Raw genomic sequence first — 14751 nt, 5'->3', positions numbered from 1 at the left:
GGTGAAATGAGTAACATCAGCTCGTTTGGTATCAAAAGTCCCTTGGGTACCAGATTATCTGCACTTCAGTCAATCCCACTGCCCAGCTCTTCATCACTGGCTTTGCAGATTACTATTACTGCAGCAATTATCTAGTTGTTTTCCCCACAATGTGGTGAAGGCTTTCGTCACCATCACCCTTTCAGGCAGCAAGTTACAGACCTAATGTGTAATGAAATATAAGCCTCCATGTCATTGGAATCTCTGCCAAGGCAAGGTGGTTTTTCCTGTACATGGATTCTTATTTTCCGTTTATTGGTGAAGAATCTAATAAAAAGTACAGGACATTTATGTCTTCAGAGAAACTACTCAATATTGGATAGGGGAAATGTAAAGAATGCTATCACAGACTTTCAGAGAGCCTTTGAAAGCCCTGAAGAAGGGTCTCGACCTGAAAAGTCACCCATTCCTTCTCTCCAGAGATGCTGCCTGTCCTGCTGAGTTACTCCAGCATTTTGTGTCTGCCTTTGAAAGTGTGTTTAAATGTTCTCAACATTGGTGATAATTCCTCACAGTGACTGGAGCAAAATGTAGGAAGAGAAACAGGTTGTGCAAGGAAACAGATTTGGAGAAAATATGTTGCGATTCTTTCCTGGCTATCCAAGAGGTAACAGTTTTGATCCACAAGAGCATGTTTTGCTTGAAGCAGAGCAATCAGATCTGATAATGAATAGTTTAAAACAACTGCATTCAAATCTATAGGCTTTGGACTTTAGGGAATTAAGCTGGTAGTTGTACCGGTGAGGGCAAGAATAGAAACTTTAAGTGTGACAGGGGTATAAAAAGCCAAGATTTGGAAGAGTCTGAGCCGATGAACATCTGCAGTCATTATTTAGGTTGTTACCTATGTTACCTAACCATATGGGCGGCACAGTGGCACAACAGTAGAGTTGCTGCCTTGCAGCGAATGTAGCGCCGAAGACCCGGATTCGTTCCCGACTAAGAGTGCTGTCTGTACGTTGTTAGTACGTTCTCCCTGTGACCTGTGTGGGTTTTCTCCAAGATCTTCGGTTTCCTCCCACACTCCAAAGACGTACAGGTATGTAGGTTAATTGGCTTGGTAAATGTAAAAATTGTCCCTAATGTGTGTGTAGGTGATGGAAAATGTATGTATCGATTACCTTGTGTATTATATCTGTGTCTGTACAAGATCGCTTACCGAAACTGCCGAGGGCACAAGTAATTAACAGGTTTCAGCCAAGTGATTGGGAGCAATCGCATAGCTTGCAAACTGCTAATCTCGCTCCAGTGAAACATTCCACAGCTAAATGTTATTTCCTTTTAATTCTGAGTCTCCTTGTTAATTAGTTCAAGTTCAAGTGAGTTTGTTGTCACGTGTCCCTGTATTGGACAATGACATTCTTGCTTTGCTTCAGCACACAGAACATAGTGGACATTTACTACAAAACAGATAAGTGTGTCCATATACCATGATATAAATATATACACACATGAATAAATAAACTGATAAAGTGCAAATAACAGAAAATGGGTTATTAATAATCAGAGTTTTGTCCGAGCCAGGTTTAATAGCCTGATGGCTGTGGGGAAGTAATAATAATAATAATAATAATAATGGATGGGATTTATATAGCGCCTTTCTAATACTCAAGGCGCTTTACATCGCATTATTCATTCACTCCTCAGTCACACTCGCTGGTGGTAAGCTACTTCTGTAGCCACAGCTGCCCTGGGGCAGACTGACGGAAGCGTGGCTGCCAATCTGCGCCTACGGCCCCTCCGACCACCACCAATCACTCACACACATGCAAAAGTGGGTGAAGTGTCTTGCCCAAGGACACAACGACAGTATGCACTCCAAGCGGGATTCGAACCGGCTACCTTCCGGTTGCCAGCCGAACACTTATCCCATTGTGCCATCTGTCGTCCCAAGTAGCTATTCCTGAACCTGGTTGTTGCAGTCTTCAGGCTCCTGTACCTTCTACCTGAAGGTAGCAGGGAGATGAGTGTGTGGCCAGGATGGTGTGGGTCTTTGATGATACTGCCAGCCTTTTTGAGGCAGCAACTGCGATAAATCCCCTCGATGGAAGGAAGGTCACTTTGGACGCTTTCTGGTTTCAATCAATGTATAAAAGAGATGTTCTTCAGTATTAGCACAGAGAGGACTCCCACAGACACTTGGGCTCTGTGTGACTCTCTCTCCCACAATAAAGTTCGTTCAGTTTCTACCTCAGTTTTTGTAATCGTCTTTGTTGGAAAATTTCTAACATAATTGGCGCCCAACGTGGGGCCCCAATATCTCTGTTGCCACAGGGGAACCAAGAGCGCTCATTTTAAGGTTCCTTACGGACGCGGGGCAGAGTGACGGGGCCAAACCGACACGCCGGATGTGGGACTGAACGTTCCGTAGATAGTGGGGCCCCAGCTAAGTAATTTTGACTTTGCTGAGTTGTAGTTTGTTACCTTCCTCGGAGACCGGAGACGATGTACAGAATTGTCGGGGACAATTGAAGAGAGTAGTTAGACTACTCCGGCGACTGGGTCGCCAAAGAAGTCTGGGACTTCAGGGTCAAGTTGGACTTGACAGGGAAAAAGTATAGTCGTAGGTCTCGAGGAGGGAATCAGAAGGGGCTCGACAAACTCAAAGGGTTAAGAAGGTGATGAGAAATATATGTTTATACAAAGTAAGCATAATTGTAAGTATTTAAACATGTGGAAAAAAAGGTATGATTTTAGTGGTAAGTTACTTGTTGATGATTGTTGTAAATTAATGTCTGCTATTGCCAAAGATGCAACAAAAAGAAGGAAGGATAAAGACAAGTTGGGCTACCATGAAGCACGTCTGTGGCTTCAGGAAGCCAGATCGCGGAGATACGGAAAGGAAAAAGAGAAGGAACAACTTACCAAAAACGAACAATCAACAAACGCATTCCTCCAGAAGGGGGACAACGAGGTCTTCCACCAATCACCGGTTATGGGAAGTGCCCCCCCTCCGTACACGCCGGAGAAAAGGGGGTGGCCTTGCCACCGGTAAAAGAAACCGTCGGACCGGACTCAACAAGGGCTCCAACCCCCGTACTGGAACAAAAACCAACCATTAAGGAAAGCGGCCAGCTGCACCCAGGTTTGCAAAGTCCAAAAACCACTCGCTCAGGTACCATTTACAATCTTCATTCAGGTCCTATATTTGAGCCTAAATCTCCACGGTCAATAAGACCAAGTGGGGCCGAAATGTATCCTATGATTGCAATGCCTAATCCAGATGCCAGCGCAGTGGGGCCAATGTACGTGTACAGGCCATGGAATATGGAGGATATTAAAAAGGCACTGGAGGGCATCCCACATCCTAGAGATAATTTTGCAAAGTGGCGGAGGGACTTTGGAAACCTGGTTGCAAGTTATCGTTTAAATACTGTAGAATATGAACAAGCGTTGCGAAGTCTTATCGGGTGTGATTGGTGTTTAATTGAAGGAGATTGGAATGCTATTGTCAATGGAGCACCCCTTCAGTGGGGACCAGGTCAGAATGATTATCAGAACAGACAAATAGCTATTGAAAATTGAATAAGAGCGCACTTCCAGAGGAGTCGATTACAATAAAATTAGGGAATGTACACAGAATAAAGACGAGCCTGTGCTACACTATTTCTCCAGACTTAGGGTTGTGTTTGAGGCAAATAGTGGACAAGAAGTACCGATCCCGTGGGCAGACGATGGACCATTCACCCAATTAAAATCGAACTGTTAAACGACCTAAAAACCCGAGATTAGTTTATATATAAAAAAGCACATGGTGGGATGGGAAACAAAGGCACTCAATGATGTAAAAGATTGAGCAGTACATGCGGAGGAAAACACTTAGATGACTTCTTAAAGTTGCTTCAAACAGAAAAAGATTTTAAAGAACCTTTATCTGGCCGATGTTGAGGAAATAATCGAAAATACCGTCTCTGTATTCCACCGGGTAAAACAAGGAGATCAGGGGCGGGGAGGCCAGAGAGGCAGAGGAAGAGGTAGAGACAGAGGCAGAGTGAGTAGGTCCCCAAGGGGGAAGGGATGTTTTGTCTGCGGAAAACTCGACCATTGAGCTCGAGATTGTCCCCAGGCTAAGCATACTACACCAAGAGAAGGTGAGGAGGGTCCAAGGTCCAGAAGCTATGACCGATTCTGACTGACCGAGGCTGAAGGGAGGGACAAATCAAACAGAGATACTCCCACTGCCCCAGCCGACAAAGAGCCTCTGCAAATATTGGATCTAGAAGAAATCTGTTATGCCTTACCTAAAGCCTACGATAAGTTTAACAGTGAATGGGGAAAGGATGACATTCTTATGCGATGTAAAACTGTCATAATAAAAGATGAAGAGCCCCCGGGAACACTATACTCCAAGAATTCAATAACAGTAAAGTCCGCCACCGGGCATGCTAACGTGGAGTTCTTGACTAAACCACTTAAGTTCCAAGAACCAATATCTAATGTGTGTTGTGAGGAACAGGTACTGGTCTCAGCGACTTGTCCAGTAAATTTGCTAGGCCGAGATATTATGATGGGATTGTGGATTGGTATAATACCCACCACACATAGATGACCCAGATGTCAAAGCACAAGTGGATATTTTAACTGCTGCACTGCAAGCTTTGGATCTTGACTTTGAGGAAGAAAAAATCTGTAGAGTCACTGCTAAATCAAACACAGTTGCAAACGGAATCTGCTGCAGTTGATCCTAGAAGGGTTGAGCAAGGCAATGTGTCTTTAACTGCTGACATTTCAGCCATCATTGAGGAAGACTGTGTTAGTGATACAGTGCATATCGACCAATCACACATTGCACCACCCTTTTCTACAATTGTAACAGATAAAAGCAGGAATTGGGGCTTCAGAGCTGATCTTTCCGAACAACTTATTTTGCTGCTGGAACTGTACAACCCCTAAGATGTGTATAACTATCTGCGCCCCTTATCTCTCAGCCTCTGTGCGGATAAGGTGTGAGATGATCAGAAAATGTTATGCAGCTTCAACTCCTGCTTTAGCGGTGGACTTGATCAGTGAACTTGTTGATAAGTTTTGCCACAGTGTGAAGTGGTCAGGTCGTCAAGCCAGGCGGTGATAGAAGATGATTATATCCCAATAGAACAATTTGCTGAGCATTTGATGCCACATTTGCTACAGCTAGCATCTGATCCTGTGCCAAACGTCAGAGTACTGTTAGCAAGAACTTTGAGGCAAACCCTAATGGAAAATGGATGAAGCGGAAAAACAGGAGGATGGACTGTGGAGATTTGCCTGTGTTATGAGCCATGGGGTAACCCATGTCTCAACAGGAGGAATGGTGCAATTAGTCGAGAAGGTGTTCAAAACCTATGGGTTTACGAGTTATGCAAAGAAGTACTGCGAAACGTGCGAGATATGTGCCAGGTACAATCCACAAGGAAACATGAAGAAACAACAAGGGAAGTACCCACAACCAAGGTACCCATTTCAATATTTAAATATGGACTTTATTGAATTAACCCCCTCGCAAGGGAAGAAAAATTGTATGGTAAACCACTCCAATACCCTGTTCTACATAAGTTTTCTGAGACAGTAAGTGAAGATAGTACCCTAGTACAGTACATGAAGAAAATGCTAATAAACAAATCTCGTGTGTTGAAAGGTTTAACAGGTCTTGACCAAGCGGAAGGGAATCTCGTGGAGGAATTAAAGCCCGGAGACGGGGTGTTCGTAAAAATTATCAAAAGAAAAAGGTGGTCAAGCCCTCGGTGGGAAGGTCCGTATCAAGTACTACTTACTACTCCCACCGCGGTAAGAATTGCCGAAAGGCCAACGTGGGTACATATCACACACTGCAAAAGAGTAAAAATCCCAACTTTAGAGTAGGAGAAAGGGGGACCGACGACAGCTGACGGCCTGTATAGGTCCAGTAACGATCGGAAACCTACACCTCCAAAACCATGAAGTGGGGGCTGATTATTCCGAGTGGAATTGCATTAATCACCACAGCATATGCGAAGTATACCATATACCTGACCCGAGGAAGTACTAGCACTTTTGAAATCGACCCATGACAGTATAAACCTGACAGTTGCGAGAACAAAGCATACGTAACGGATGGGGTGTATGTCGGTCTAGCACCCTGCTCGAAATGGCATTATGTTTTCCAACACTGAGGCCTCAGGCTAGAAAGAGACCAGAATCGCGCAATACCAGCGATGGTCGTTAAAAAGAAAGTCCTACACCCATACGAACCCTGGCTGGAGTAACCGGGGAAGATGGGGAAATACACAGCCTACTTGGAAAACGTATATAACCGTGAAAGATGAAGGGTGGTATTACGTGTGTGTCGAAGTAAGTTGGAAGGATCCCTGTAGCCAGTTGGAAGTGAGAGTAGTCGAACCAGCAGACACTGAAGTTACAGTAAAGCCCCAGGTAGATTAGGAAACTCGGGCACCACCAAAGACAGGAGAACAAGTAATTAAGGTCATCCCAGTAGCAGACCTCCGGAAGAGTCTGGAAATTGAGACCGGATATACAGATAATGCATGGCTGGAATGGATGCGTTACACAGCTAAGTCCTTAGACAGGACGGATTGTTATGCTTGTGCATCTGCAAAACCACAACTTATTCCAACACCCTTCCCGTTAAATTTTACCAACTCACCAGGCGGAGTCAGGTGCATGTTATCATTGTACCTTAGTAAACGCAAGCCACAGAATAAGAATTGCACAGATTTACATTTTCTATTCCCCCCCCATAGTTAAGGACATGATCCTACCTCCATTCACTGTGCCAACCAGCGGACAATTTAATTGTTTCACTAGATGGGATCTTGGAGGTAAGGAGCTGGGAACATTGAAGTTATGCGAGATTATAGTAAACGTCTCCGTCCCCGCCCCTGCACCATCATCTGGTCCCTTGCCAGGGTTGGACGCAACTGCTCTAGTTGGACACGAGGTCGGGAGGGCAGATGTTTGGTGGTACTGTGGAGGGAGAATATTGAGGGCAAAACTACCTAAGAACTGGAAAGGTACTTGTGCGTTGATACAGCTGACGATGCCGTTTACTCTCGTAACACCGAAAGATGTGAAGGAGAAATCCGAGACAGAGAATAGAGTGAAAAGGGAACTTGCTAAGGGTTCTTTTGATGCACACGTATACATAGATGAAATTTGAGTGCCTAGAGGGGTTCCAGATTAATTTAAGGCACACAATCAGATAGCTGCAGGATTTGAGTCTATCATCTTCTGGTGGTCAACCATTAATAAAAATGTAGATTGGATAAATTACTTATATTATAATCAGCAGCGATTTATCAATTACACAAGAGATGCTGTGAAGGGGTTAGCCGAACAACTAGATCGGACCAGTCTAATGGCCTGGCAGAATAGAATGGCCTTAGACATGCTACAAGCAGACAAGGGAGGAGTATGTGTAATGTTCGGATCATCTTGTTGTACCTTTATTCCCAATAATACCGCATCTGATGGGTCGGCCTCCAGGGCCCTGGCTGGACTCACTTCACTGGCAGAGGAATTGGCTGAGAATTCAGGAGTCGTCACCTCCTGGACAGGATTCCTGGACTCATGGTTCGTGAAATGGAATGTTTTTGTTATTTCTGCACTAACCGCTCTCATAGTCATTGCAAGGGTACTGGTCTGCCTGGGCTGCTGCATCATCCCCTGTGTGAGGGGACTAGCCCAGCGGCTGATTGAAACGGCCCTCACGAAGAAAATGACTATGTTATACAAACTGATACCAACCAAAGCAGAAGAAAGACTTGAGAGAAACATTCCTGACTGATTAAATCCTCACGAATGATCGAACTACAGAAAGTTGAGAGAACATGTGGTTCCGTGAAGAAACTTGGGGACGTCAACTCGAAGGACATAAATTTGTTTTAGATTATAATTCAGTAAATTCGTATAAACAGGAGGAAAATGATGGAAAATGTATGTATCGATTACCTTGTGTATTATATCTGTGTCTGTACAAGATCGCTTACCGAAACTGCCAAGGGCACAAGTAATTAACAGGTTTCAGCCAAGTGATTGGGAGCAATCGCATAGCTTGCAAACTGTTAATCTCGCTCCAGTGAAACATTCCACAGCTAAATGTTATTTCCTTTTAATTCTGAGTGTCCTTGTTAATTACCATTTGTCTGGACGCTTTCTGGTTTCAATCAATGTATAGGGTGATTTCACTAAAGGTCACTGGAGCGTAGATCCGCACCCACATGACCGCAACATTTAACTGGAGTACATGCGTCACTTCCGGTACATGTTAGTGAATGGGAAAACACGCACTTTCACACCCGTTAAAAACACCGAAAACAGCCCGTTTTTGAGCTGCAATTAACTGTGCCAGTCGGGGTGACCGTGAGGCACAGCTACCTAAATTTACAGTCCAAAAAAAAGATAGAAACCAAGGTAAATTCAAGAGGGAGCTGAAGGTGCAAAAACGGCGGAAGTGCTTAGCGGACATTTGCCGTGGAGATTTAAAGATCGAAAATATCGGGAATTATCGCGCTTGCTCGCTGCATTTCATCAAAGGCAAGGCATTATTGACGTTTTATCTTTATTCATTTGTTATATGAAAAGTTTTAAAAGTGAAAAACCCGTCAGTAAAATTGCAAAATCGCCCATGGTTCTCAGGTGGGTTTTAACATGCAAAATGAAAACGCTTCTGAAGTGCCATTTACCATTTAAATAATCGTAAACTATCAATGCGTTTTGAAATAAATTTTACTCAGATGCAAGCTAAGGAATGGGATAATTGTCAGCTGTTAGTTGGACAAAATTAGGACATTTTATTATTTGCCAAAATATATTTCTCAATGTTTCTTGTTTAAAGCCTGCACAATCAGTAAAATTTATTTCAAAACGCATTGATAGTTTACGATTATTTAAATGGTAAATGGCGCTTCAGAAGCGTTTTCATTTTGCATGTTAAAACTCACCTGAGAACCATGGGCGATTTTGCAATTTTACTGACGGGTTTTTCACTTTTAAAACTTTTCATATAACAAATGAATAAAGATAAAACGTCAATAATGCCTTACTTTTGATGAAATGCAGCGAGCAAACGCGATAATTCCCGATATTTTCGATCTTTAAATCTCCACGGCAAATGTCCGCTAAGCACTTCCGCTGTTTTTGCACCTTCAGCTCCCTCTTGAATTTACCTTAGTTTCTATCTTTTTTTTGGACTGTAAATTTAGGTAGCTGTGCCTCACCGGTCACCCCGACTGGCACAGTTAATTGCAGCTCAAAAACAGGCCGTTTTCGATATTTTTAACGGGTGTGAAAGTGCGTGTTTTCCCATTCACTAACATGTACCGGAAGTGACGCATGTACTCCAGTTAAATTTTGCGGTCACGTGGGTGCGGATCTACGCTCCAGTGACCTTTAGTGAAATCACCCTATAAAAGAGATGTTCTTCAGTATTAGCACAGAGAGGACTCCCACAGACACTTGGGCTCTGTGTGACTCTCTCTCACACAATAAAGTTCGTTCAGTTTCTACCTCAGTTTTTGTAATAGTCTTTGTTGGAAAATTTCTAACAGTAGGACAGTATTAATGTGCTGGAATCATTAGTCGGCACGGACTCTGGTGGGCCGAAGGGCCTGTGCCTGCGATGCATCTCTAAACTAAACTTGGGAGAACAGAATGACTGTGGCTAACTTATGGGAACTTTTAAAAGCAGTAAAGCTAAAGTCAAATAGCCAAGAGAGCTAAAAACATATAATTTTACATACCCTGTAACTTTGACTAAAATAGGGATGTCAACAAAATATTGTTGAAAGAATGAAAAAAAACATTTAAAACATATTTGGACAGGTACACCCAGAAAGGAAAGGTTTAGAGGTATATGGGTCAACACAGAAATATGACAGGCGTTTGGGTTGGCATAGTCGAGTTGGGTCAGAGGACCTGTGTGCTTGCTATTTGACTTCACAAGCAGTATTGTTATTGAACCCATAATAATTTTGCAGACAATTGGAAAAATGAATACCAGCAAAAATATAATTTGCCATCATAGGTTTACATCAATCAGGCTTCTGTTGCAGTTTTAATGTAACATTTTGAATGTTTAACTGTACTGGACAGAATGTAGAAAATGTAGTTTACCTTTTCCCAATGTGACATCAAACACCACTCCCTTAATTGCCATGTAGATCGGCTGATTGTCCTAAGAACCACAAAAGAAAGAATTAAACACACGCACACACACAGTAAATGAAAGGCAGAAGTAAAAATTAAGTCAGAGAATTATGATGACCAAGGATTGTATTGTGTCCATTTCAGCAGTCTCTGGTGCCAAATTCCCACTTCCTTGAGAATTCCACTATTCTAATGCTCATCTGCAGAGTTGCCATCCTCCATTCTAGCTCACCCAAGGCCCTCCTGGATGTGTTCCATCAGCTGTTACTACTGACCTATATTGGCATCCAATTGCCCAATGTCTCAATTTCAAATTCTCAATCCATTGTCAAATTCAATTTCTTGCCAATTGAGGCTTTGTATGACCCCAGTTAATGGGTACAGTACATGCCATTTATGTTCCACTCTCTTCCTTCCCAAACTCTTCTTAAGAGCCACCTCTATCATACTGACCAACATATCTTGCATTGCAGATAGACACAAAAAGCTGGAGTAACTCAGCGGGTCAGACAGCATCTCTCGAGATAAGGAATAGGTGACGTTTCGGGTCAAGAACATTCTTGAGACAGAGCCAGGGGAAAGGGAAACGAGATATAGACTGTGAGGTGGGGATATATAGAACAAACGAATGAAAGATATGCAAAAAAGTAACGATGATAAAGGAACCAAGCCATTGTTAGTTGTGGGCTAGGTGAAAGCGAGTATAGCCAATGACTCAACAAGACAACTTTGAAGCTGGTACGACTTGGATGGGGGAGGGATGGAGAGAGGGTTACTTGAAGTTAGAGAAATCAATATTCATACCACTGGGTTGTAAGCTGTCCAAGCAAAATATGAGATGTTGTTCCTCCAATTTGTGTTTAGCCTCACTCTAACAATGGAGGAGGCCTAGGACGGAAAGGTCAGTGTGGGGACGGGAAGGGGAATTGAATTAAACTACACTTTAATTCCCCTTCCCGCAGCCCATTCCTTGTCAACTATTGTGTGTTGATCTGTTCTTGAGATCATAACATGGAGGCTGTAGTTTTGTAATGTGTAAGCAGATGGCTGATTACACCCATTAGGGCTCTAAAGTTTGTCACACAGGTGACAGAGGCTCAGGAATGCTGTAGCAACCGGTTCTTAATTTGCGAGCGTCTTTTTTCCTCTCTGCTTCCTCCGTCATGCTTCCTTATACGAGTGAGCATCACTTTTTATACAGGTGCAGCAAACAGGACAACCCGATGCTCGTTGATCCCAGTAGTGTATGTCAATGTTGAAACTATTCACTTGAATTACTTATTCTGTTCACCACTTCATTGCCACATCTTCTCACCAGGCATCTGAAGCATGCCCTTCCCCCACTGCCCTTCCGAGAGTTCCTTGATCTTGTAGTTTCCCTCAATTACGCTGTGCCTAATCATTGCATAGCAAATTCCAATGGTCTCAGTGGGTTATAGGATCCACTGTCTGGCTTTAGTGCCCGTGGAAACATGTTGAGGCAACATTTATTTTCTAGTGAGGAGCAGGCGACCCAAGGCTCACACATCAGCTCATGCTCCATAGCAAGTCAGGTTGCATTTTAATATGGTTGGCGATGAGTTATTTCCTGGAGACCTCGTTCCTGTCACCGAAGATAGATAAAAAGCTGGAGTAACTCAGCGGGACAGGCAGCATCTCTGGACAGAAGGAATCGGTGACGTTTCGGGTCGAGACCCTTCTCAGAAGGAATAGCTGAGATAGTGCTGTTGTGAAATTGGAGGTCCAGTTTTAATGTTAGCATCATTAAGTGTCAAGCTTGAGATTTTGCCCATCTCAACCTTTTGACCCTTGCGGAACCCTTGAAATAATTTTCATGTCTCAGGGTACCCCTATATAAATATTATTATATATCTTTATTAATCTCCTTCTTGCTCTTTCATAAACTTAAAGTTCATAAGGCAAACATAATATATTTTTCTGATAACTGGTTTAAGCAAAAAAATAACTTACGTTTTTCTCAAGTTAATTGACAATGCAAAAAAAATAACTGAAATCATACTGTTTGTTCAAGACCTCATAAGGAGGTTTTCATTCACTCAAAAAATCAACCATATCTGTAAACACAAAAATAAACATAAATAACCAACACCATAAATAACACATATAAACAGACAAAAACAGATAATAACTACCACATTTACTAAATCGTTTATTGACAATGTTGAAAAGGCATAAGATAAATCAAGGCAATATGTCAGATGAACATATAACACTTAAACAAATAAAACTGAAGCAAATAAAGGCAAACACAACTAACCTTAGGGAGAGGGAGAGGACAACACACAAACTTTTCACAAACTAACAAAAACATACATAAATAAACTTTTGATAAACTAACAAAAACATAAACATACTTAACTTTTTAAAATTCATATAACATCCCTAAATGACGGGTAAAATTTACTAAATAACATGGGTGAATGACAGGAAGCCCGTGATCGACTGACGGAGCCCTTAATGACCATCCGATTCCCGTTTAAATCTTTCCCATCCACTAATACATCCAAAGTTCAAATGATAATTGTATCAGCATCAGTTTTAAGAAATTCTCCCGTGAATTTTATTCAAAGCAACGCATCAGTTCCTTGAAGGACAAAACAATTTTGGTCTCAGACGAATTAAGTGATAAACGACTCCAATCGTTCTGCAGTACTCATTAAACCCGAGAGCTTTTAAAAAATGTAAAATTCCAAGGTGGTTTTGTTGCAATCTGTTTCGTGTATTCTATGTGGAATGGATGAGTGCCTCAAGTCAAGTCAATTTTATTTCTATAGCAACAATTATAAAAACAACTCTCGTTGACCAAAGTGCGCTTTACATTAGTGCAGGTACTAACATGCTACAAAGAGTGGTACATAGAACAACAATACATACATAGATACATACATATAGCGTTCCCTCAGAGGACTCAAGAAAGGCTTGAGTAGAAATAAGTTTTAAGTGTGGACTTAATAGAGTTGATGGAGGGGGCAGTTCTGATGGGAAGAGGGATGCTGTTCCATAGTCTCGGAGCTGCAACCGCAAAAGCGCGGTCGCCCCTGAGCTTATGCTGGGATGGTCAGTAACCCCAAGTCGGCCGATCTGAGGGACCTGGAGGTGGTGTGGTGGGTAAGCAGATTTTTGATGTAGGTGGGGGAAAGCCCGTTAAGGAAGGTGCTTGAAATTGATTCGGAACCGCACAGGGAGCCAGTGGAGAGGCGCCAGAATCGAGGTGATGTGGTCCCTTTTTCGGGTGCCCGTCAGGAGTCTCGCGGCGGCGTTTTGGACCAATTGCAGGCGGGACAGTGATGACTGGCTGATGCCAGTGTAAAGGCAGTTGTAGTAATCAAGGCGGGAGGAGATAAATGAGTGGATGATCTTTTCAAGCCAGTCAAATTGGAGGAATTGTTTTATTTTAACGGGCCCGCTACGCTGGAAACAATGGTAAGTGCCTACCTGCAGTTCATCGCGTGTACTCCATTTGGAGTAGCGTAGCAACAGTACGGGTCATGGGTCGTGACCCGACTGCCGTGAAACCTCCCTAGAGCAGAGGAAGGAAATGCTGTGCCTTTGAATGTCTTTCCTAAGGGGAGCATATACAGTGAGAAGAGCCTTGCTACCGTTTATCATTGACATAAGCCCTGTTACCATCATGAGATTTCGCTAGCACAAAAATAACTCAAAAATGATTAGACCATTTATCACTATTTCTCTCGGAACCCCTAACGTCCGGGGGACCCAAGTTGAGAAAAGCTAAAGAAGGGTCTCGACCCGAAACGTCACCCATTCCTTTTCTCCAGAGATGCTGCCTGTCCCGCTGCGTTACTCCAACATTTTGTGTCTATCTTCGGAGCAAACCAGCATCTGCAGTTCCTTCCTCCACACTTCACGTGGGCACCGCCCGTTCATTCCAGACGCAGGATAAGTGCAATTTTAATAAAGCTACATTCCCACCTAAATGTGACACAGCAAATCCGCATGGAACCAAAAATATTGAAATCAGCGAACTGTGCACCGAGGAGCTCAGTTCAGTTTCACGTGTACCGAGCTACAGTGAAAAGCTTTTTGTTGCGTGCTGGAATTACAGCAGTTCACAGACACTTTAGTTAACATTGTACACACCTCTCCACCATTGTATTTTGCCAACTCCTCGTCTGTAAACAAGCGGACGGCGCTGTGCTCAGTAGGGGAGTGGTTCAAATTAGCTTCCTGGGCGAGCAAGAGGTTTAAACTCATTACAGTGATAAGAGCAACCCGGAAGCATCGCCCTGGTCCCGCAGTCGGCATCTTGCACGGTTTCCTGAAGCTTTTGCAAGGTCGGAGCAGCAGCAACCCAAGATCCTGTAGCACCAACAACTCGTGTAAGCAAGAAGCGGTGCGGGCTCCGGGACCCGGGGCTCGAGGCTGACAATAGGCAGCGCCAGCCAATCACCGCCCGCCTGGCCGGGAGAACCAACCAATCAGCGCCCTCGCCCCGCGCCTGTCAGCCAATAACCGGCCAGTGTTACAGTCAGCCAATCACAGGCGGCCTTATGCGGTGCGCAACCAACCAACGCGTCGGTTACAGAATCCCCAAGAACCAATGGCAACCGA

General features: G+C 43.4%; 1 protein-coding gene across 1 annotated transcript in view; it reads right to left on the bottom strand.

The window, feature by feature from the left end:
- nenf (neudesin neurotrophic factor) overlaps nucleotides 1-14512 on the bottom strand; it is a 23788-nt gene extending 9276 nt beyond the window's left edge. Inside the window, exons 1-2 of the mRNA XM_033025309.1 lie at nucleotides 14281-14512; nucleotides 10126-10186 (exon numbers count right to left, since the gene is read on the bottom strand). Coding sequence (XP_032881200.1) covers nucleotides 10126-10186; nucleotides 14281-14445 — 226 coding nt within the window. The 5' untranslated portion in view covers nucleotides 14446-14512. The remainder of the gene's footprint in view (nucleotides 1-10125; nucleotides 10187-14280) is intronic.
- Between the last annotated feature and the right edge of the window lie 239 nt (nucleotides 14513-14751).

This window comes from Amblyraja radiata, chromosome 8 (genome assembly GCF_010909765.2).
Source record: "Amblyraja radiata isolate CabotCenter1 chromosome 8, sAmbRad1.1.pri, whole genome shotgun sequence".
NCBI classification, from domain to species: domain Eukaryota; kingdom Metazoa; phylum Chordata; class Chondrichthyes; order Rajiformes; family Rajidae; genus Amblyraja; species Amblyraja radiata.
Note: the sequence above shows the minus strand (reverse complement) of the source record. Positions and strands in the feature narration are given on the sequence as shown.